The sequence below is a fragment of the Dipteris shenzhenensis genome, chromosome 8, assembly GCF_047967505.1.
Source record: "Dipteris shenzhenensis isolate YYH24624 ecotype China chromosome 8, Dip_SZ_1.0, whole genome shotgun sequence".
NCBI classification, from domain to species: domain Eukaryota; kingdom Viridiplantae; phylum Streptophyta; class Polypodiopsida; order Gleicheniales; family Dipteridaceae; genus Dipteris; species Dipteris shenzhenensis.
In genome coordinates, this window is record NC_141603.1 from 37,842,590 (window position 1) to 37,866,003 (window position 23,414).

The 23,414-nt window shown below is 47.1% G+C and overlaps 1 protein-coding gene across 1 annotated transcript in view; it reads right to left on the reverse strand.

Annotated features, from left to right (window-relative positions):
* APG5 (autophagy protein Apg5 family) overlaps window positions 1-23,414 on the reverse strand; it is a 120,734-nt gene that overhangs the window by 88,123 nt on the left and 9,197 nt on the right. Inside the window, exon 2 of the mRNA XM_087378154.1 lies at window positions 2,834-2,946. Coding sequence (XP_087234280.1) covers window positions 2,834-2,938 — 105 coding nt within the window. The 5' untranslated portion in view covers window positions 2,939-2,946. The remainder of the gene's footprint in view (window positions 1-2,833; window positions 2,947-23,414) is intronic.

Below are 23,414 nucleotides of genomic sequence, written 5' to 3' on the forward strand. Positions count from 1 at the left end.
CCTTAGATCTACCTAGTCTGGTGCTATCAACCCTCACCTAGGACCTTGACATTAAATCCCTCCCGATCATTTACATGAAGCGCAAACACATATATTACAGAGATAGATCCTTTAAGGGAAATGTCGACTGATTCTTCCGAGGTCATGCTACCTCGGCTAGAGCGTAACACTTTTAGTCTCATAGAAACTTTTTGGTCTTCCGAAGACTTTTAATAAACTTTCTTTCTCAATCTAGACCTTTGATAAGCAAGATCGACACTCCTCAATTTCAATACAACAAGAACAGTGCTTAGCACAATTCTATATTAAAATTCTTCTAAAAGACTAGGTCAATTCAAATTGATAAAAGTTGCTCATGTCTACATGGGCATGTCTCACCCATGTTGAGCCCGGTCAAAAGATTTGTGCACTCAATTTGTCAGACAGTGTTTTATCTTTGCTCCCTAAGCCTTGATCTAACTGTGGATTGTGTTGAGAATTAGCCATCTTGGCCCCTCAATCCGTCTCTTTTCCTTGTGTGGCAATTACACATTGAAAAAGGGAGCGACATCCCTCTGACATCACCAGTCTCACAGGGCAGGCCTTGGGGGCCTATAAATCCCCTCCAGACCTGCTCCATCAAACAGGGCTCTCTGAGCACCCCTCCAAAAGGGCCTATAATCCTTCTGCAACCCTGCCCTATGTCAGGGCCCATGTGTGGTCCAAAGGATGGCCAACACTGTGGTTGTCTCTTGAAGTACAGATCTTCCTAAAGGCTGGATCTCCATCAAACACAAGGAGAACTGTTTGCTGCCCACATTGTAGCCTGTCTGTTTGCCCATGTCGCAGCCTCTTCATCCCTATTCTCTCCACAGGTTTCACTCCCGCATGCTCTCCTCACAAGCAGGGAGTTCACCCTTGAATTCTGACACCATGGACACTCCTACCTTAGATCTCCACAGCCCATAATGAGCATTTTCCTAATCAATCCCTCATGTCCCCCCTCACATGCGGCTCACAAGTAGGGCATTGACTATTTCTAACAAGCACTTTAAGTGCACAGAGTGCTACGTGGACTCTTAAAACTAGAGGCAGGCTGCTCCAGCAAGCCTCATTGAACTGAACTATTCAGATGAATTCTGGGCATCTACTGTAACAAGATTTCGCTGCTAGTTTTGATATAGTATTTGGGATTCAAAGGTTTGGAAAGCATGGTCTTGTCCACGGGCACATTATCTTCTCCTCTATAACAACAGTGCCCTGAGTTTCCATCGTGCATCAGAGAAGATGGGCTCTGTGGAAGATATCATGGAATAGGTATAGTATCTATTCAAAATCGTGCCCATCGGTGACGTTAGTTGTGGTGAAATCCAAGCACGCAATCAAATTGGAGTGCATAGACAATGATCATCAATAGCAAGGAAATGAAGATAAAAACTGCAAGGCATGAGCATTTCCAAGCAGTTATGTCGGCTTATTATAGGAAGACCGTCAGTCCACTGATCGTATATCAAGAGGAACAACTTTGACAACATCGATTGATGTTTGGAGGAATTAAGGAGTAAGCACACTTCTTCTTTGATACACGTGATGACGATGAAGCTTTCTGATTGGTCATTTATGATGTATTTTGAATTCCGCATGTGAGAGCATCATTGCTAGTTTGTTTAGTGTCTTCAGCAGACACAGGTTGTTGAATGAGGCTCTAATCCCAGATGGAAAAGGAGGGATATACTTAAACCTGCTTCAAATAGAATCATATAATAAAGTAGATGAAAGATGAAAGAACTAAAGGTGCTCTTCTTGGCCTGCTTAAGCACCTGCTCAAGAGCAGAAGAGAGAGTTGAGACATTTGAGAATTCTGAAAGGGAAGCACAAGGACTTGAGGGATTTGACAGACTCAAAATTTTATTGTGACCACAAGTAATAGATCTTTCAAAGCAAAACAAACTACGGATTGCACAAGGTGTGGAAGTCGAAGGCTGCAGCGGTGACCATTTTGCACATTGATGCATCTAATGGTGAAATTTTTGGAGCCAAGCTCATGCAGTGGATGTTGATGTGGAAGTTGAAGCAAAGGATAATGAATACTCCTCACACAGACGCCATTGGGGGATCGTCTGGGTTGATTCTTGAAGCTACAAAGGAGTCAGGACACACAGAGCTTGCTAGCAGTAGTCATAGGCGTTAAAGCAATTGAAGAAATGAGTGCTGCAAAAGTTCGGTGTCATCATCCAAAAGACAAAGTTGGGTGCTTTCTTCCACTAGTTGAGATCTTCAAAGATGAGATCTCACTGCTAGAGGCATGTTTCACAATAGAAACATGTGTGTGATCAATTCCAGCATCGATTTCTCTCAGAACATGGTTGGGACGGTGCAAATCTGTGTGGGTAACAATAAACATGTGTCGAGGATGCATGAGATGGTACTCAAGATCCTTCTAGCCTTTTCATGAATTGCAAATATCAGCCTCCATGATTTATTGGTGGGGCCAATGGGTTATGCCTAGCACTCAGGGATGTTTCTATTAAAGGAGAAGATATTGCTTCCTTAGTCAATCAACTTTCAACCAAGAGAACGTATTAAAAGATAACAAGAGAAAATAGCCATTAGGGATCTAAGACGTTGCAATAAAATGAATTCTTGTCTACCATTTAACCTCTTTGCTCGACCTTAGAAAGTCCATATAATTTCAAGAAGATCATCTTATCATACATAATTCCCCTTTTAATTTTAGACAAATCTGTGTTAACCTCTCCTTTTCCTTCAAATTTAAAGAATCATTCCAACACCATTTCACTTTCAGCATTCATGAGCGCATAGTGAAAATGGTGCAGTGTGAAAGTAGACATACCAAAGAAGGAGGAGGCGGTGGCAATGTTGTGACTTCAGAATGGTGTAGCTGCAATTGTAAAGGGATGGCCCCCATCCACACAAGCTTTCGTGCATCAATTGCCATTTTTCCATCTGATTCAAGTTAAAAACAAGAGCATTTTTTGTTGTGGATTCTATTAATTTGCAGCTATGTCCTAGAAAAATGCCCCTCTTAACAACAGCTATTATTGAAGTTTAAGTTGTTATCCCTAGAGGTGAGAGCATTAAGTACATGGAATACTGCATAGAACTTCAAATTCAGTAAAACTCCTAGTCTAAATTCTATAAAGTCATGCTCTCATGGTGGAGCCTGACCTCCTTTGAGGTAATCCTTGTGTTAAGATGCAATCGCATCAATCATTGTGCTGTACTACAACACATTCATGGGATCCCATGCCAGCAGATTCTTTATCTCATGTGCATGAATTCAATGGCATTCATTTGTGAAGGCTCTTCTTTCACTCTCTAAAAGAAATCCTAGTAAATTTATTAATATCAACTATAACAAACATAGAGACTGGAAGCAAGTTCAATTTGTAAGGAGAGTGGAAAGAAGTTGATTTACTGGAATTCTTTATAAGGAATCCTAGTAAATTTATATCAACCGTATGAGGAATATAGAAAGTGGAGTGTATTACCAAGAGTACCTAAATTAAACTGAATGGATTGGATGAATGCATTGTTCCATGAATAGCCAAACGCTTTGTTCCACGAATAACACCTCTTTCTATAAAATCATGAGATATATCCAAAGAATCATGTGGACCAAGAGGTGTATACATTATATCTCATGTGGATCAAGAGGTGTATACATGAGGATGTGTGTACCCCTTGTGAAGCTGTGTGACCCTTTGAAGAATTGGAATATCATCTGCCATAAACATACAGAGACTCCACCAAAGAGTGTCTCTCTTCCCTAGAGGTGTGTACCTCTTGCGAAGGGTGATACCTACACCCTGCCGACTTGCGGGTCGGGTGTCTAACCACGGTTGAGGCCCTGGTTGACCTCCCGCCCAAGGCACCACCTAGGGGCCAGCATGGCAGCCTGTTGGCATTCCCAAAATGAGCCCAAGGGCAGGTGTATACAACCCCGCACCCCCCTGCACCTGTCCGCAGCTGCTGCACCTCCAAGGCAGCCCTGAATTCATCCCCCTCTACCTCTCATGGACAGGCAGACCCACAACGATGGCTCACTCTATCTCACATAGGCGGGGCAGACCCACAACGATAGATATAGGAGATGCTTCCTCTAACACCCCCTCTCAGTTCCTGGATCATGAGTCAACCTCAAGGAGCCGAGCAATTACTGTGTCAAGGGCTTGGTGAGGAGGTCCGCCTTGTTGTCCTCCGTCTTACAAAAGATAAGGTAGTTCATATCAGCAAGTACCTTCTCCTGGACGTAGTGGTCCTGTAGCTCAATATGCTGAAACAGGATATATACTATAACTGCAAACTATCCAATAGATTTAGGGTCCATTTTAGCAGTAATAGCAGTAAAATCAGAAATCGTAGCAAAGGGTAGGGTTAGATCTTTCTTACAGGAAGAGGACAGGAGATCCAACAGCTCTCGTGTGGCTCACAAGCTGAAAGCTTGAAGTTGTCCTTCTTGGCATTAGCAGCTGGTAGGCTGATGCTGAGGAACAATGACAGGAATGAGTGTACTTTGTATTGGTGTAGAATGAGGATGAAGTGCAGCTGAAGCCCCTTTTATATTTTTGGGAAGTGGGCCAGCAACAGCATTGCTTATAGGATAAGTACAACAAGCTGCCACATGGAAAACCCACAATAAGCCTAGAACCCCTATTAAAAGTATGAGGGAGTACCAAAGTATTTACAATGAATGGGACCCCCATTTTAAGGCTAACTGGGCATTTAAGTAGCTGCTGCTAACCCGAGTGTACCCTACTGTTACAATCCTCCCTTGCTTACAGAAATTTTGCACTCAATATGAATACCAGTAATATAAGTAGCTGGAAAGAAGAGTCCAAAAGTACTTCAATTCAGCTCAGTAGGTCTGGGAACTGCTGCAAAATACTGTCAGGATGCCATGTGGATTCCTCCTCTGGTAAGCCCCTCCACTTGATGTAGTACTCCAACAACACCTTGTTCTTGAGAATTTTATCCCTGTAGCCCAATATGCTTTCTAGAATATACTCTATCTGGCCAGATTCATCCATGGGAGGCAACTCTGTGGCAACTGGAATTTCTGCCCCCCACATGTTTCTTCAGCAAGGAGACACAGAATTCTGGTGGTAGGAGGCAGGTCCAGCTAGCAAGCCAAGTCACCAACCCTCTTTACAATTTCGTACAGGCCATAAAATCTATGAGCTAGCTTGGTGTTATTGTCCCCTTTCAATGAGGCATACCTGTGTGTATGCAGCCTAAGGTATACCCACTCTCCCTCCTCAAATTTCACATGCCCTCTCTTCTGGTCTGCATATTCCTTCATCCTAGATTGTGCCCTAATGTAACATGCGACGGTTATCTGATCGTGTAATTCACAGCAAGACCTTCTTTAAACCTTTAGCGAGGAATGAGCGTTGTTTACCATAGAGAGAGGAAGGAGATGAGGGTAGAGAGAGAGTAGAGTCGACAACCGATTGGGTCCCTGTACCCACTGAGGGCCCCCTCCCCCAATCAGGGGAGAATTTGCTTTATACTTGGAGAACTGAGAAATACAAAGAACACTCTTCAAGAGAGCATGGAACACGCTTCTGAAGAGCTCACTGAGCACACGTATAGCAAACCCAAAGACCTGAGAGGCAACGCCGACCAATACCGAGACCTTGATGCTGTCCACACTGACGATGTAGGACGCTTCTGCAAGGCAAGGAAGAGGCTTGTGCTGTCTAGCGGAATGCAGGGTTACTGCGTGAATGAGAGAGTGGAAAGCTAGAAGTGATAGATCCTATGAGAGAACTGAGAGATGACGGAAATATAGAGCTGAGAGTGAGCTGTGTAAACTATAAAAGAGAGCTGAGAAAGCTGAGGAAACAGTGTCCAAACCTCTCTCCGTTTGCTGGTCCAAACCTCCGACTATTGTGCTGCGTGGTCACCTTCAGATCAGGCTGAACTGATGGTTAAGGGACTGAGGCTAGAGCAGGGCCAGATCTGAGGATCTCAGGGGCTGCACAGGAGGCTGAAGTGGAGCTGTAGGAGGACTGAAGGCAGGAGCAAACTGAATGAGAAAACAAGGCAGCCAAGGGGCCCTTTTATAGCGCTGGACTGAGCCAACCCAGTCTGTAAATAGACTGACTCAGTCTGTTTTACAAACTGGCTGGCCTACAACCAGCCTATAAAAAGCCCTCCCTGGCTCATTTGCCAGGGGAGTTTTTGGGCACCTTCCCTGCTTACCTGTCCAGCCTTTGGGGACCCTAAAGGGACTCCTAACCTAGGCTAAGACCTAAACTATAAGATGGAAACACTTAACCTACTATTCTCCAGTGGGTACTAGTGAACAAGAACTGACTACTGACTTGACCTAAGGCTGAGAGACTGACCTACGTAGCTTGTGCCTGACTGTCCCTAGACAAGGGCTCACAAAGGGGTCACAGCATACGACAAAATCTCCTATCTGGGAATTATAATATACTTGTCGATGTAGCCAGTGTGTCACCTTGCACCCAAGTGCATGTTAGAAAACAGAAGGAAAGAATCACTCTAACCTCCAGCCAAGATGTCTCCCGCTCTAGCAACACTCAACTCAGATAACTGATCACAGAGACAATACTCACTCAGAGAAAACTTCGACAGAGAGAGAATATATTCATCCACCAGATGGTGGGCAGAAAACTGGCTCCAGGGGACCAATACAAAACTCAGCCAAGTGCTGAGACAAACTGAGGGAACTCTCTCTGTCAGAAGATGCCAAATCTGAGTGCATAGCACAGCCTAAAACTGAGGCTTTCTGTCCTGCACTGGATGCCAAAATGAAGGGAAGTGTGGGCCTTTTATAGGCACTGCCCAGGCCTGCTGGTATGGCCGACCAGCAGGGTCGGTCCCCTGACTGGTGACCGACCAGATCAGTCTGGAAAACCGACCAGGGTCGGCCCTGGTCAGTGGCCCTGGTTGGGCCGACTGGCCCTGCCACTGGCCCCTATAAAAGGGTGCCCTGTGCAGCCAGTCCATGCTTCTAGGAAGGCATGGAGCCCCCCCAAAATCTCTGCTGTTTGCTGAGTCTCTCTTTCCCATCCCTCCTTACTCTCACTGCCCCTTGTCCCCACAAAACGGGGGCTCACAGGTGGGAACAGTGAGTCTCTAACACCCCCCCTCAATGTCACAACTGTGGGCCAATCCCCATGCGTTTGATGAGGTGCTCCATCTGTTCTCGAGGGAGTGCCTTCGTGAAAAGGTCGGACAAATTGTCGGCGGTCGGGCAGTAGATAAGCTCGATCACGTCGTCGATGATGAGCTCTCGAACAAAATGGAATGAACTTCGATGTGTTTGGTCCGCGCATGGTACACTGGATTCTTGGCAATAGCTATGCAACTCTGATTGTCGCACATCAGCACTGTCGCATTCTCCTGACACACGTCCATGTCCTCCAGAATCCACCTCAACCACAATGTCTCACAAGCGGCTGTACACGCGGCTCTGTACTCTGCCTCTGTAGATGAAAGGGACACTGTGGGTTGCTTCTTACTTAGCCAAGAGATGGCTCCAGATGCAAGTAAGAAACAATATCCTGTCGTCGACCTTCTGGTGTCCACATCACCTGCCCAATCACTGTCACAGAACCCGCCTAGTTCAATGCCTTTGGTGTAGCTGATCCCAAAGGTGCAAGTACCCTTCAGATACCTCAGCACTCGTAAACCTGCATTCCAATGATTCTTCCTGGGAGAAGCAAAGAACTGACATAACAGCCCAACTGCATAACAAATATCAGGGCGTGTATTGGTAAGGTAAAGCAAACTTCCTACCAATCGTCGATACAAAAGAGTATCAACCAGCTGAGATGTGTCGTGAACACTTAGCTTAAGCCCGACCTCCATGGGAGTTAATGCTGTTCTGCAATCCTCCATCTGAAATCTCTTCAGAATTTCTCTGCAATATTTCTCCTGTGAAATGAAGATCCTGTCTTTAGCCTGCTTTACTTCAATCCCAAGGAAGTAATGTAATAACCCAAGGTCAGTCATCTCAAACTCAGACATGAGTAGCTCCTTGACCTGTGAAATCTTCTTGACATGATCACCTGTCAAGATAAGATCATCAACATAGAGGATGAGTACCAATCGCAATCCCTTCTCAATGAACAAGTAAAGGTTTGCCTCAGAAGAACTCCGACTGAGCCCAATCTTCTGAAAGAATATATCAATCCTTTGGTACCAAGCTCTGGGGGCCTGTTTCAGCCCGTATAACGCCTTCTTCAACCTGTAGACCTTTAATGGGGACACTGGATCTTGAAAGCCCGGTGGCTGCTCCACATATACCTCCTCCTCCAGGGTTCCATTAAGGAATGCGGACTTCACATCCATTTGAAAAATAGGCCACTGGAATTGGGCAGCAAGGGCAATCACTGTCCGGATAGTAACCATGCGGGCTGTGGGAGCAAAAGTTTCATCAAAATCCATGCCTTCAGTTTGAGCAAAACCTTTCACTACCAACCTTGCTTTATACTTATCCAAGCTGCCGTCAGATTTGTATTTAAGTTTATATACCCACTTAGTGCCAATGACTTTCCGTCGAAGGGGCCTGGCCACTAAGTCCCATGTATGGTTCTTCAGAATAGCATCCATCTCTGCCTGCATGGCAGCCTGCCATTCGGGATTGTCCTTTGCCTCCGCGAAGGTTCTTGGCTCAACAATCTGAGCCACCAAAGCAAAATTCACGGATGGGGTCTTTTGAAGACGTTGAGACCGACACAATCCGGAACTGCTACTCTCAGGTAATGAGGTGACACGAGACTCTTCCAATGTCCGGAGGTACCATTGGGGCAACTTTTTCTGCTTCTCTGTGGGAGGAGGAACGGGAACTTCTGCTGGAACATCCTGCTCTTCCTGAGTATCGGGTGGAATATCAGTTTTTGATTGGGTAACCTCTTGAATGGTCAATCTGGGACGGGGTGGGATCGGGGGTTGAACAATCTCCTCCTCCTCAATCTGAGGCTCCTCCTGGGGTTCAGATTCTTTTTCCGCGAAGACAACATCACGACTGATGAGTATTTGCTTCTTTACTGGATCGAAGAGGCGGTAGGCCTTGGATTCTTCACTATACCCAACAAAGATACATTGTCTGCTTCGGGAATCAAGCTTGGTCCTATCTTCCTTGGGCACATGCACCCACGCGTTAGAACCAAAAATGCGGAGATGAGTAATAGAGGGCTTCTTACCATAAAATGCTTCATATGGAGTCTTGTCCTTGACGGCCTTCGTCTTGGTCCGGTTGAGAATGTGTACCGCTGTATTAGGCTTTAGAAAGATTTCTCCCTCGGAGCATAGCAAGCCCTGTCTCGGTGGTGGTTCTATGCTTTCTCTCGGCTACCCCGTTTTGCTGAGAAGTATGTGCCGTGGTGAGTTGTCGCTTGATCCCATGCTTGCGACAAAATGTATTAAACTCACTTGAGGTGAATTCTCCCCCCCTGTCTGTACGAAATGTCTTGACATCTTCCCCTGTCTCCTTTTCAACTCTAGCCTTCCAGTCTTTGAATTTCTCAAAAGCCTGAGACTTTTTAGCCAAACAATATACCCAAGTCATTCTACTGAAATCATCCACAAAGAGAAGTGAATACCTGGATCCTGCCCATGATGCAGTAGACATTGGACCACAAATGTCGGTGTGAACCAACTCAAGTGGTTTGCTGGCCCGAAACAAAGCTTCTTGTGGGAACTTATCCCTGTGCTGCTTGCCTTCAAGACAAGCCCTACAGACATCATCCTTGCCTATAATTGGTGAAAGTCCATCCACCATCTTCGACTTTGACATTTCAGCCAAGATTCCATAGCTGACGTGACCGAAGCGCTCATGCCAAAGTTTGGACTTTCCGTGATCATCATGAACCAACATTGCACTGAGACGGTACACTCCATTCTCTTCAACACCCTGTGCCACCACTTGCCCACTCCCTTTGGATGTCACGGTAACCTTGCCATCTTGAAAAAGAACTGCCATGTTGTTTTTGTCCATCTGACTTACAGATAGTAAATTCTTGCAAAGGTCGGGTACATAAAGTACTCCAGAGATATCCTTCTCCTCACCCGCCGTGGTAATGAAAGGAATGCTACCTATGCCCTTCACAGAACATGTCCGGCTATCCCCAACAGAAACTTTGGAATCCGGGTGTGTACTGTCCATGGTTTTGAACCACGTCCTTCTGTTGGACATGTGCTTAGAAGCACCGCTGTCAACATACCAACCCTCTTTACCTTCACTAACTGCATAGGCTGAACAATGTTCACTGAGTAAGAATAATTGTCCAGTTGTCACATTGGCAGAATCACTCTTAGGATCTTCTTTGTTTTTGGCTTCTCTTTTCCGCTTTTGATCCGCCTTCTTCTTCCGGCATTCTTTGGCGGAGTGGCCAAGCTTTTCACAGTAAAAGCACTTCATTTTCTTCTTACGTTCAGCGTCCTCTGATTTCTTGGAATCCTTTGACTTGCCTTTGCCAGGCTTGTCTTTGGCAACCAATGCCTTTTCGTCGGTTTGCGTAAAGAGTTTCTCTCGGGCCTCCTCCTGAAGTAGGAGTGGACAAAGCTCCTCAAAGTTGATTGGCTTTGTCCGTTGACCCGCAGTGACCGTAGTCACAAAACTTTTGAAACTCCGTGGCAACTTGTGGAGTGTGAGTAATGCTAATTGACTCGAGTCCACCTTCTGACCAACCGCTGCGAGCTGATCCCGCACAACTTTCACCTTCGTCAGATGATCATGAACACTATCACCCTCATTCATATCAAGGTTATAAAGCTGATGCTGCAGTGTGATGATACGAGCTGTATTATCGGTTTCATACAGCTCCTTCAGTATGGTCCACGCCTCTGAAGACGTTTCTGCCAACTGGATATGAGGAATCACAGGATCTGCTGTCGTGCCTATAAGCATTGCTAAGGCCTGAGCATCCCTCTCCTCCCATGCAAAGAGTTCATCTGCATCTGCTTTATAACCTTGATATGAATGAGGGTACACGTAGCGGAAGACTTATAGTAATGCCCAGGAGCTCACACAATGTGCGGTGTGGGTGTGGAATCACAGACTTCTTTACTTATGTGCATACAATAGGTGTGCAGACTCATCAATAGACAATGAACCAAACTAGATAGAGAAACCACCAAATAATATATTTCCATCCACAACTATGGACACAATACAAAAGAGATAGATCCAAAGTCCCACCAATGGTGTGGTCCTCTGATCTTACCACAAAAGTCCTTCTCCTATCTGCTGGCTATCTCTAGACTAGAGTCCGCGTGCTCCACCTCGAGCGTGAGTAGACTTTCCGTCTAGAATGATCCTCTCCACCTTGCTGTCTGGGAACCAGCCTAGGTGGGCAGCTTCCTGGCTAAGTCTGCAGCCCTGCTAGCACCTCTCTATCCTCCTGAAAGTAGGTCCAGAGGGTGGCTACCTGCTGCTCCTTTCTGCTCTGGATCTGCTGCTGCAAGTGATGCTGAAATGAGGCTAAATGGCCTCTTTATATAGGCCCCAAGGCCTGCACCAAAAAACCGACCAGTCTGTAAAAACCAACTCAGTCTGTAAAAACCGCCCTTAAAGGGCTCACAAGTCAGGCCTTTTATGGCCCAAACTTCCAGGGCTTTTGGCCCTCCATTCAAGGCAAATATGCAGCCTATAAAAGGCCTGCCACCTGCCCACTGACAGTCACATTCCTTGCTACAGATCTGAGCCTGCACTCCCTGCCATGTCTGCGCCTCTGCAAACAGTGCGCCTCCATGTCCTAGATCCTCCGCAATCTGTCCCAGACTGTCTTGCTTCTGCTCCGTACTTTCCTGGCCCTGTGTCCTGCCCTTAACAGGCCTAGATGTGCTGCCCACATGACAGCCATGATGCTGTCTATGTGGCAGCCCCTTTCTCTCTTTTCCTGTTGGGTACTGCCCTAGGTCTCCCTCCCCCATGCTCTCCTCATATGGGGGCTTACAGATGGGGAGGTGACCTTTCCAACACCCCCTCTCACCGACACATCTCAGCCCAATGCCAACACGTCGATGAAGATGCTCCAGTAACTCCTTGGTCGTAGTCCTCTGGAACCTTTCGGTGTCGAAATCTTTTCCTGGCTTTGCATCCAGTGGCTCCTGCTCCACCAGGTCCGGTTCCGCTTCCGCACACCATCCTGGTACACAGGTCCATCTCCTGTAGCACCTCCTGGTACCACCTCCTTCAGTCGCATTCCCGCCTCTGAACTTGAGCAACCCAGCCGTCACGATCTTCCAGTCGTCCCCCTCATAATGAGTGAACAACCTGGAGTCTTCCAGGCACCATGCTCTGAGGGTCTGTTTCAACCCGTCCTTCCTTTGGCAAGGTCTGCAACCAATGAATATTTCCAGATAACCTGGACCACGAACTTTCGCTGAGTTCTCAAGCAGGTACTCTTCTGGCTTCAGTACTCTTTGTCCACCACCTTCTAGCAATCTGCGTCCGAGATTTGAAGAAGCACCAAAACTTCCCCTTCTGCCTTCGAAGAAGGCCAATTCCTTCCAATCTCTTATCACCTGAGACAAATGAAGAGCAGAATCTCCCCACAGCATGCTATAAAGACTCAAATGCAGAATATCAAATACATACCAGACTATTGTACTGCCTGAATGTTCGCTATGAAAGCAAACCCTGTACCTCAATGAGGCACCTGCCAAGATCCTGTGTAATCCTGTACTGTCCCCTTTTGAAGTCCAGCATCCATCTGACCATGAGACCCCAGGGCTTTCCATGGAATCCACCCTCGTGTCAGTGTCAACAGCTACACACCTGGAAGGTTCCAAGCACTCCATACTGTCCTTCACCTTCACAAAGGCATCTGACTCCTCGTCGACCCAACTCTCTATGTCAGACATCCTTACTGTGATTTCAGGATCAACATACCTGACCTCGGTAACACTCGGTGATGTCACCAGGAACAATTCTTCGATTACCACATTAGCTTTGGCCTTTCCCTCTGAATCTGGGTCAGACTCCTGTTTGTTTTTCAGATCCGCCTTTTTCTTTCTGCAATCCTTTGCAAAATGTCCGAGCGTATCACAATAGAAACACTTCTTCTTGTGCTTCCTCTTCGAAGTCCCCTCGTCATCAGAGTCATCTTTATTGGACTTGCCACTGTTAGGCTTGCCCTTTCCCTTACCTGCGGAATCCTTCACCAGCATCGCCTTGTCATCTTTGTCCCCGTTGTAGAGCTTCTCCCGAGCTTCCTCCTGTAGCAGTAAGGGACACAACTCCTCAAATGTCAGAGGTTTGGTCCTCTGTCCTGCTGTCACAGCCGTAACAAAGCTCTTGAAACTCCGAGGCAATCTCCTCAGTACCATCAAGGCCAGATGGCATGAGTATGTCTTCTGACCAATTGCTGCTAATTGATCCCGCACCACCTTGACCTTTGTCAGATGGCTATGTACCGTATCACCTTCTTCCATATCAAGATTGTAGAGTTGATGCTGAAGAAGCACGATCCGGGAGGTATTATCTGTCTCGTACAGATCCTTCAGGGTGGCCCACGCCTCTACTGACGTCTCGGCCAGCTGGATATGCGGAAGAACAGAGTCCGCCGTAGTCCCTATGATTATTGCCAGGGCATGGGCATCTCTTTCTTCCCAAGCTTCAAGCTCCTCTCTGTCTACTGCCATGAGTACCTTCCCTTTACTGTCCACCATGTCTGCCGGCTTCGGCTCCTCTCCCGTGGTCAGCTTCCACAACTTCCGAGCCACTAAATGACTCCGGATCTTCACTTTCCAGATCGGGTAATTAGTCCCGTCCAGGTTCCCAAGCTCTCCAAAGTTAGGGATAGTGAAAGAGAGAAAACTGGAGGAGGAGGAAGGGATAGCAAGGGCTGAAGAGGCTGTCGACATCTCTGCTGTATATACCGCACAACAAAGTCAACCAAACTCAAATGCAGTAAACCAGAACTCTGAACGCACCTGACTGAACCTGAGTCACCCTTCTTCTCGCAAGGGCACAATCCTCCAATCGTGGAAGTCGATTCCCTAGAGATTCTGAATCAGGGTCGTCCTTCAGCAAGGTCCCTGCCTTCAGGCTCCCACACCTGTGAGCCTCCTACTTGGGCTCTGATACCATGTTAGAAAACAGAAGGAAAGAATCACTCTAACCTCCAGCCAAGATCTCTCCCGCTCTAGCAACACTCAACTCAGATAACTGATCACAGATACAATACTCACTCAGAGAAAACTTAGACAGAGAGAGAATATATTCATCCACCGGATGGTGGGCAGAAAACTGGCTCCAGGGGACCAATACAAAACTCAGCCAAGTGCTGAGACAAACTGAGGGAACTCTCTCTGTCAAAAGATGCCAAATCTGAGTGCACAGCACAGCCTAAAACTGAGGCTTTCTGTCCTGCACTGGATGCCAAAATGAAGGGAAGTGTGGGCCTTTCATAGGCACTGCCCAGGCCTGCTGGTATGGCCGACCAGCAGGGTCGGTCCCCTGACTGGTGACCGACCAGATCAGTCTGGAAAACCGACCAGGGTCGGCCCTGGTCGGTGGCCCTGGTTGGGCCGACTGGCCCTGCCACAGGCCCCTTTAAAAGGGTGCCCTGTGCAGCCAGTCCATGCTTCTAGGAAGGCATGGAGCCCCCCCAAAATCTCTGCTGTTTGCTGAGTCTCTCTTTCCCATCCCTCCTTACTCTCACTGCCCCTTGTCCCCACAAAACGGGGGCTCACACGTGGGAACAGTGAGTCTCTAACAGTGCAAGGGTGCATGTGACATTCCCTCCTCCTTAACTTGGCGGTAGGTTCATTGCTTCCAAGTAGTCCGCCAATATCTGGGGAAACTCCTAGAAAAAATCTTCGTCCAACCACACTGCTTCATGGGTACCTCGATCCCGGAACTTGGTGTAAAACTCCCAGATCCTGCGTCCTGACCCATGCTTGAATTTATGAAGAAGGATCTGTTCTGGCTGCAAAACTTCGGCTTCATCAAGAACTTCAGGTTGTTGCTCGTCGGAAATCTCTAAAAGAGGAGGCCCAAAATATGGCTTCAACCAAGCTACATGGAACACGTTGTGCATAGTCCAACTGTCTGGTAGGCGTAACTTCATTGAGACATCGTTGATCTTTTGAATAATAGGGAATGGTCCGAAGCTCCTGAAGGACAGCTTAAGGCATCACTTGCCCACCTGCTTCAATCATTGCTTGATAATGCGTAAATACACCCATTGACCCTCTTTATACTGGACATCTCGTCTAGATTTATTAGCTTGGCGTGTATACGATGCTTGAGCTTTGGCGATGCGGCTTTTCACGGACTCCGTAATCTCTGCCATGGATTCGGTGGTTTTGTTGCTTCAAGAGATGGAGACACCATCCGGGTGAGGAGTGAGGTAAATCGCCGTCCAAACACCGCTTCATAAGGTGTGCGACCAATACTCGAAGAATAGGTATCGTTCAAAATGGCCTGCACAAGCGGAAGAAACTGCTCCCACTTTCCCTGAGCATCATGACAATATGATTTCAAAATATCAAATGCCATACCATTATACTTTTCCGTCTCGCCGTTCGATTGCGGATGGAAAGCGCTGGACATCTGCAGCTTAGTACCAAAATTATCAAACAAGGCTCGCCAAAAGTTAGACGTAAACTTAGAGTCCCTGTCGGATGTGATGGTCTTTGGCAACCCTCCAATGGGATACCAATACTTGATAAACAAACGAGCTACATCTTCAGCGCTGGCCGTTTGTTTGCAGGGAATGAGCATACAATATTTACTAAAGCGACAAACAATAGTAAGACATTGAGTATTACGCGTACCTACGGATGCTGGAAGTGGTCCCACAAAATCCATACCTATGTCCTGGAAAGGACCATCGGGGATGGGCAATGGCATAAGTAAGCCTGCCGCTTTCTTGTGGCATAAGTAAGCCTTGACCTTTTAGCATATTTGACAATTCTGCACATAGCCGTATACGTCCTTCCGCATCTTTGGCCAATAGAAACAGCGCTCTAACTTCTCCAAAGTCTCGTTGATACCTCTGTGACCACCGGTAAGGGCGTCATGGGCATCATGAAGAAGCAACTGTCGTTTGTCTTTGAGTACACATAACCTTTTCTTATAGAAAAGCCAACCGTCCTCCAATGAGTAATGGCTTGGAGCAAGCGTCGTGGCTAAATGGAACTGTGTGCCAAACTCTGCTGACTCCGCGTACTGTGCCTTCATGCTATCAAGATCCTTTCCTTTGATTTCGAGCACAGTGGCCTGCTCAATGGTCTGGATGGAACCTTTTCGATTGAGAGCGTCTGCAACGGGGTTGTTTTTGCCGAGAACGTACTCGATCATTCCCCCAAACTACTTGAATATCTCACTCCACCGCTGCTGCCGATCACTCCATTGCGTACTAGGCATTGTCTGAAGCCACTTAAGGGCTTGGTGATCTGTCTTCACCGTGAAAGTCCGTCCGTATAGGAAAGGCTTCCAATGTTTTAATGCCTGGATGACACCGAGGAGCTCTCTATCATATACTGAATAGTTCTTTTCGGCATCGTTAAGCTTTCTGCTGTAGTATGCCACGAGCCTATCTTCTTGCTGTAAAACTGCCCCTATGGCGACATTGCTAGCGTCTGTGATTACCAGAAATGGATCATCCCAAGAGGCGATCTTCATAACTGGTGTTGTCGTGGCCAACCGTTGCAAGTCGTGGAAGGCCTGCAAAGCTTTGCCTGTGACTTGAACTTTTTGTCTGCGTGTCTTTACCTCCTTGAGTAAATCTGTAAGAGGGGCTGCGCATGTTGAGAAACCCTCCATGTGCGAGCTGTATGCTTGACACAAACCCACAAAGGATCGGATCTCCTGGGCCGTCGTGGGGACAACTCAACTTGTGATAGCTTGGATCTTCTCAGGGTCCAATCGAATCCCTTGAGCACTAATGATGTAGCCTAAATACTGAATTTCCAGCAATCCGAATTCACTTTTCTTTGCGTTGAGATATAGCTAGTTATCACGTAATAACTGTAGGGCACATCGCACATCCTTAATATGCTGCTCGGCTGTCGCGGAAAAGATAAGGATATCATCGAGAAAGATGAACAGGCTTTTTCCAATATACTCTGCGAATACCCGGGACATCATCTTGTTGAATGTTGGTGGTGCATTCTTCAGACCAAAGGGCATGACGACGAACTCGTAATGAGCTCGCTCAGTTCGGAAAGCTGTCTTTGGGATGTCAGCTTCAAAAATCCGGACTTGATGGTAGCCACTCTTGAGGTCAATCTTTGAAAAAAATCTTGCACCATTGAGTCTTTCCAAGATGTACTCGATGCGGGGCATAGGAAACTTGTTGCTTACCGTAAGTTTGTTGAGTGCTCTGTAGTCAACACATAGTCGTGCGAACTTATCCTTCTTTGCCACAAATAGAATGGGTGCAACAAAAGGCGAAGAAGAAGGTCTAATAAACCCTGCGCGCAGTAATTGAGACAATTGCTGCTCTAACTCCCCCTCCATAGACTTTGAAAGTCGATAAGGGAACTTACTTGGAGGTATCGAGTCCGGAAGTAGATCGATGCGATGGTCTTCCGGTCGGTTGGGAGGTAGCTGGGATGGTAGATCGTCCCGGAGCATGATGTCTTTGAACTCTTGGAGTAGATCCACCATTGCTTGCCCCATCGGAGGAGCGGCTTGAACTGCAGTGATCTGGCACTGAACATAGACAAGTGCACACATGGCACCCTTACGGACGGCGCGGCCTGCTTGAATATGAGAGATTAATGGAATCCCTGGTATGCTCCGATCACCGCGTATCATGGCGGGCTCAGGTAAACCTTCCACAATCGTGAAGGTGTCCTACCGCCAATCAAGTGTCGGAACATGCTCACGGAACCACTGAATCCCGAGAATCATGTCGCACCCGATCAAAGGAGTCAATATAAAATCCCGCGTAAACATGGCCTTCTGAACTGAAAAAGTGAACTGGATGGCCTTATGCATGATGTGTGTGTGCAAGCTGGGCGTGAACCCGTCCACTGCAAGCTCGTGAGGCACCAAGGTACACCCCACTGTCTTGGCAAGCTGAGGGGAGACGGCATCTTCTGAACTCCCCATATCGAATAGGGCAATAAACTGATGCCCGTTAGCTGTGCCATACGCTCGAATCAGCACCTTCTTTTGATTTGAGAAGTTGCCCTCCTCCTTACCTTGAAAGACCACCGTGGGAACGGCGTTCAAAGCAGGGAAGACGGCATTCTTGGCTGAGGATGGAGGCGGAGCTGGAAGAGCCAATACATTAGCGACGGACAAAGTAGGTGCTTTCGCAACCTTTTCGGCAAGCCACTTCGGACAATCCTTCTTGCCATGCCCAGCGATGTGGTGGCAATGAAAGCAACGATGTTCTTGGTGGTATCGCTTCTACTCGTCGGGCTGTAGATAGCCTCCTGTAATACCCGCTTTAGCCTTCTCATCCGAAGTCATCTTTGGCTTAAATTCCCTCTTTTGACCAGATGCCTGGCCGTGTTTCTTTTGAAACTGATTGTCCTTCTTCTGATCCTTACCCGCTGTGTTGTTTGACTGCTGCGGGGCTTTGGAATCTTTCTGGACCTGCTTGGGCTTTCCCCCGTTCAGCATCATCTCCTAATTCTGTGCAAGAGTCAGCGCCCACTCGTAATCCGACGGGTCGAAGTTCCAAATGGAAAAACGTATGTTCGTGTCCAAACCTCGAATGAATTGCTTCATCTTGGCGCTCTCCGTCACGCCCAGCTGTTGCGCCAGTGTGATGACCTTATTGCTGTATGTCAACACAGGCAAACCATTCTGGGAGAGACGAGCGAACTCATCCTCCACGTTAAGCATATATTGGGGTGGGAGAAAACGGGCTTTGAGGTCAGCCACAAACGTTGCCCAAACGAAATTCATCTTAAACGTTTTTGGGTCAGTATGCTTACTAGCCCAATGCTGCCACCAAGTCACCGCCTCACCTGTAAGATGAGGGGTTGCAAGGTGGACTTTATCTTGCTCATCTTGAATCCGCGCTAACGGAAAATGAGCTACAAACTTATGAATCAATTGCAAAATTGCTGAATGATCACACTTACCATCATACTTAACAAAATTTGGAGTGGACCGAGTGAGTGGTGTTACCTTTGTCGATGGCAAAGATGTGGCGGAGACGGTCGCTGCGCTGAAACTTGCCTGCATAGCGGCTAACATCTGTTTGTGTTGGAGAAGCATCGCCTCTCGGTCTAGCTTCTGTTGCCTCTCTGCCTGGGCGAGCTCTGTGCGTCGCAGTGCCTCCTCATTTTTACGTTCCTTACGCATCAACAAGAGTAGTTTTTCAAAATCTGTGGTTCTTTCTTCTAGCGGCTTTTCTGCTTCTTTTTCCTCCAAACGTTGTTTTGTCTGGTCCAGCTGTCTTCTACTTTCTTCCAGCTGGGATGAATGTTCTTCAAGTTGCTGCAGCAGGACCCGATTCTGCTCTAGAAGGTTCGCCATCACTCCTTGAGCATTTGGCGGAAGCGTATCTTGTTGGTAGTCTTTCTCCTCTTCAAAGTCTTCACGGTTGAAATCTTTTCCTGACCCTTCCATGGTGCTTGATTGTGTGTCCTTTCCGGATCTCAGCACAACCATACACTCGCGGTAGTCAAGCTGGATACAGACCGAAGCTCTGATACCAATGTAACATGCGACGGTTATCTGATCGTGTAATTCACAGCAAGACCTTCTTTAAACCTTTAGCGAGGAATGAGCGTTGTTTACCATAGAGAGAGGAAGGAGATGAGGGTAGAGAGAGAGTAGAGTCGACAACCGATTGGGTCCCTGTACCCACTGAGGGCCCCCTCCCCCAATCAGGGAAGAATTTGCTTCATACTTGGAGAACTGAGAAATACAAAGAACACTCTTCAAGAGAGCATGGAACACGCTTCTGAAGAGCTCACTGTGCACACGTATAGCAGACCCAAAGACCTGAGAGGCAATGCCGACCAATACCGAGACCTTGATGTTGTCCACACTGACGATGTAGGACGCTTCTGCAAGGCAAGGAAGAGGCTTGTGCTGTCTAGCGGAATGCAGGGTTACTGCGTGAGTGAGAGAGTGAAAAGCTAGAAGTGATAGATCCTATGAGAGAGCTGAGAGATGACGGAAATATAGAGCTGAGAGTGAGCTGTGTAAACTGTAAAAGAGAGCTGAGAAAGCTGAGGAAACAGTGTCCAAACCTCTCTCCGTTTGCTGGTCCAAACCTCCGACTGTTGTGCTACGTGGTCACCTTCAGATCAGGCTGAACTGTCCAAACCTCTCTCCGTTTGCTGGTCCAAACCTCCGACTGTTGTGCTGCGTGGTCACCTTCAGATCAGGCTGAACTGATGGCCAAGGGACTGAGGCTAGAGCAGGGCCAGATCTGAGGATCTCAGGGGCTGCACAGGAGGCTGAAGTGGAGCTGTAGGAGGACTGAAGGCAGGAGCAAACTGAATGAAAAACAGGTCAGCCAAGGGGCCCTTTTATAGCGCTAGACTGAGCCAACCCAGTCTGTAAACAGACTGACTCAGTCTGTTTTACAGACTCAGTCTGTATTACAGACTGGCTGGCCTACAACCAGCCTATAAAAAGCCCTCCCTGGCTCATTTGCCAGGGGAGTTTTTGGGCAGCCTTTGCAGGCTGCCTTCCCTGCTTACCTGTCCAGCCTTTGGGGACCCTAAAGGGACTCCTAACCTAGGCTAAGACCTAAACTATAAGATGGAAACACTTAACCTACTATTCTCCAATGGGTACTAGTGAACAAGAACTGACTACTGACTTGACCTAAGGCTGAGAGACTGACCTACGTAGCTTGTGCCTGACTGTCCCTGGACAAGGGCTCACAAAGGGGTCACAGCATACGACAAAATCTCCTATCTAGGAATTATAATACACTTGTCGACGTAGCCAATGTGTCACCTTGCACCCAAGTGCAGGGGTGCATGTGACACCTGAGAAGATTATCCTTGGCCAGCTGCAGAATGGCTTGCATTCTGTCCGCTTCATCTTGCACATGCTGATTGAGAAGAATCTGATCTCTGATGGTGGAAGGGAATTAGACCTGGCATCCATATAATGCTTCGAATGGAGACATGCTGATAGAGGTGTGCTTTGTGAATTGTAGCAAAATTCTACCAAACACAACCACCTATCCCAAGACTTTTGTGTTTCAAAACAAAAGTGTCTCAGATACTCTTCTACCCACTTATTATCCGTTTCTGATTGGCCATCTGTCTGGGGGTGATATGATGTGCTAGGGGCCAGTTTAGTACCTATTTGGGAGAAGAGCTCCTTCATGAATTTTGCATCCCTGTCACTCACAATCTCCAGTGGAAGGCCATGCAACCTGAATATATTCTCCACAAACTGGTTGGCCACTTGTGACGAAGTATAAGTGGTCTTGGTAGGAATGAAGTGGGATGTCTTGGTCATCCTATCCACAACCACAAAGATACTATTCCATCCCTTGGCTGTTGTGGGCAGACCTGTGATAAAATCCATGCTGATGTGTATCCACTTGCCCTCAGGGATGGGTAGGGGATGTAAAAGACTTGCAGGATGAGTGTTCTCAGTCCTATTTTTCTGGCAATGCTCACAACTCTTGACATACTTCATTACATCCTTCCACAAACCTTTCCAATAGAAGCTTTGCTTAACCCTTTCATAGGTCTTGCCCAGCCCAATGTGTCCTGCCATAGGAGAGCTATGTGTCCTACCCAAGGAGGTATTGATCGAGACCCGAGTCTTCCAATAGAGAGTGGAGATCTTTGTCTTATAGTAGAAGTGGAGATTTGACTATGTCAAGAAACTCAAAGACCAGAATATGTTGCTGCAAACCACATATGGACTTTGACCTAGCTCAGCAAGCCTTGAGTGACCTAAGATGTGGTCATGCTTTGATCATTGCAAGCCTTGAGCGTTGCTTCATGGAGATAGATGCCCATGTCTCCCAGGTGAATGTCCCATCTATCGACCACCGATATCCTCGTCATGTATTGCAAAGACAGGAAAGCTTGACACTCTAAGTTCTGTGTGGGAGCCAATGACTTGCCCAAAGGGAGACACATTGAATGCATTCATGGCACATGCCCATAGTATGGTATAAGGAGAAGCAATTTGTTTACCCAATAGGGATGTCATGTCGTACTCCTATGAGCATCATGTTGCTATGCCATTCCATGTACAGAATAATGCTTAAGGAAATTCCCCTGTAGATGAGGAGGAGGAATATTGGGTTGCTCAGCCCATACTAAACTCAATATCTGTTGATGCATTGATAAGTGCTAGGGGTGCCGAGACACTCGGATTGAAAGGTGACATTAAGGACAGGACTATTCATTACTTATGGACAGCAGGAGCTACACACAGTTCATTAACGACAAAACCTTGCAGAAGGTGTGACCACTGTCCCAATGGACAGCAAATGATTAGCAGGCTATGTTGCCAAGATGCACGGATCCGACAGAGGGCCCAACTCCCCAAGTTCATATCTCATGCTCATCTCTCTCTCTCTCTCTCTCTCTCTCTCTCTCTCTCATGGAGCCAGATCATGTTTTTGGAGCATTAGCCCTGAGCACCTGACATGCCTCACTCATGTTACACACTATTTGGCTTTTCTGGCCTGACTTGATATGATGTACATTAGTATTTCAGTTTATGTGTTTTCTAGTACTCAGCGAGGGCCTTAGCAAGCCCTTCGCTCCAGCCCACAGTGGTTTGTATGAGTTTACATTGATTCTGCACCTTTGTCCCATAGGCCTGCGAGGCCTCCCACGGACGTTATCGCAGGCCTCCCACGGACGTTAATATATCTTTCTTTCTTTCTTTCTTTCTCTCTCTCTCACACACACACACAACCGCGTTTCCATCTCCCTTTCCCTTCTTCGTCCTTCCTCACAACTCCGTCGCGCTACCCTGCATGCTGTACTTTGCTTTGAGCTTGGGCAACATTAGGGGTAATGTAGGTGCTGAGGCTGTAAGTGGCGGTGACACCTAGCTGCATACGTATCTGCTTAGTGCATCAGCAGAAGACAATGCAAGTCAAAACAACACAGAAATAACTTCTCTAGACACGTTGATTTTTTATCAACTGACTTTTGATCAACTGGGTCAATATTGGTGTTGACTAGCCAATCAGGGTTAATAGTCAACGTCGACTATCCAACCAGGATTGGCCAAGTTCTGCACTAAAAGTCTAAAAAAAGAAGTGCCTGCCAGTCATTCCAATTCATTCAGATTTGCACATTCCGGGCAACATCTTCCAAGCCTAAGTAGCAGCCAGTGCAGTCCTTCAGACTCAATTTTGCAACACTTTCAGCAGCCATCATCTATTAGCTTGCTTGCATCAGCAACAACTTTGCGAAGGCACCAATTCAGCTTTAGAACGCCTTCTACAGTCAGCATTCGCTACAGCATCTACACCAGCATCTAGTCAGCCTCAGCATCACATCTCGAGTCAGTC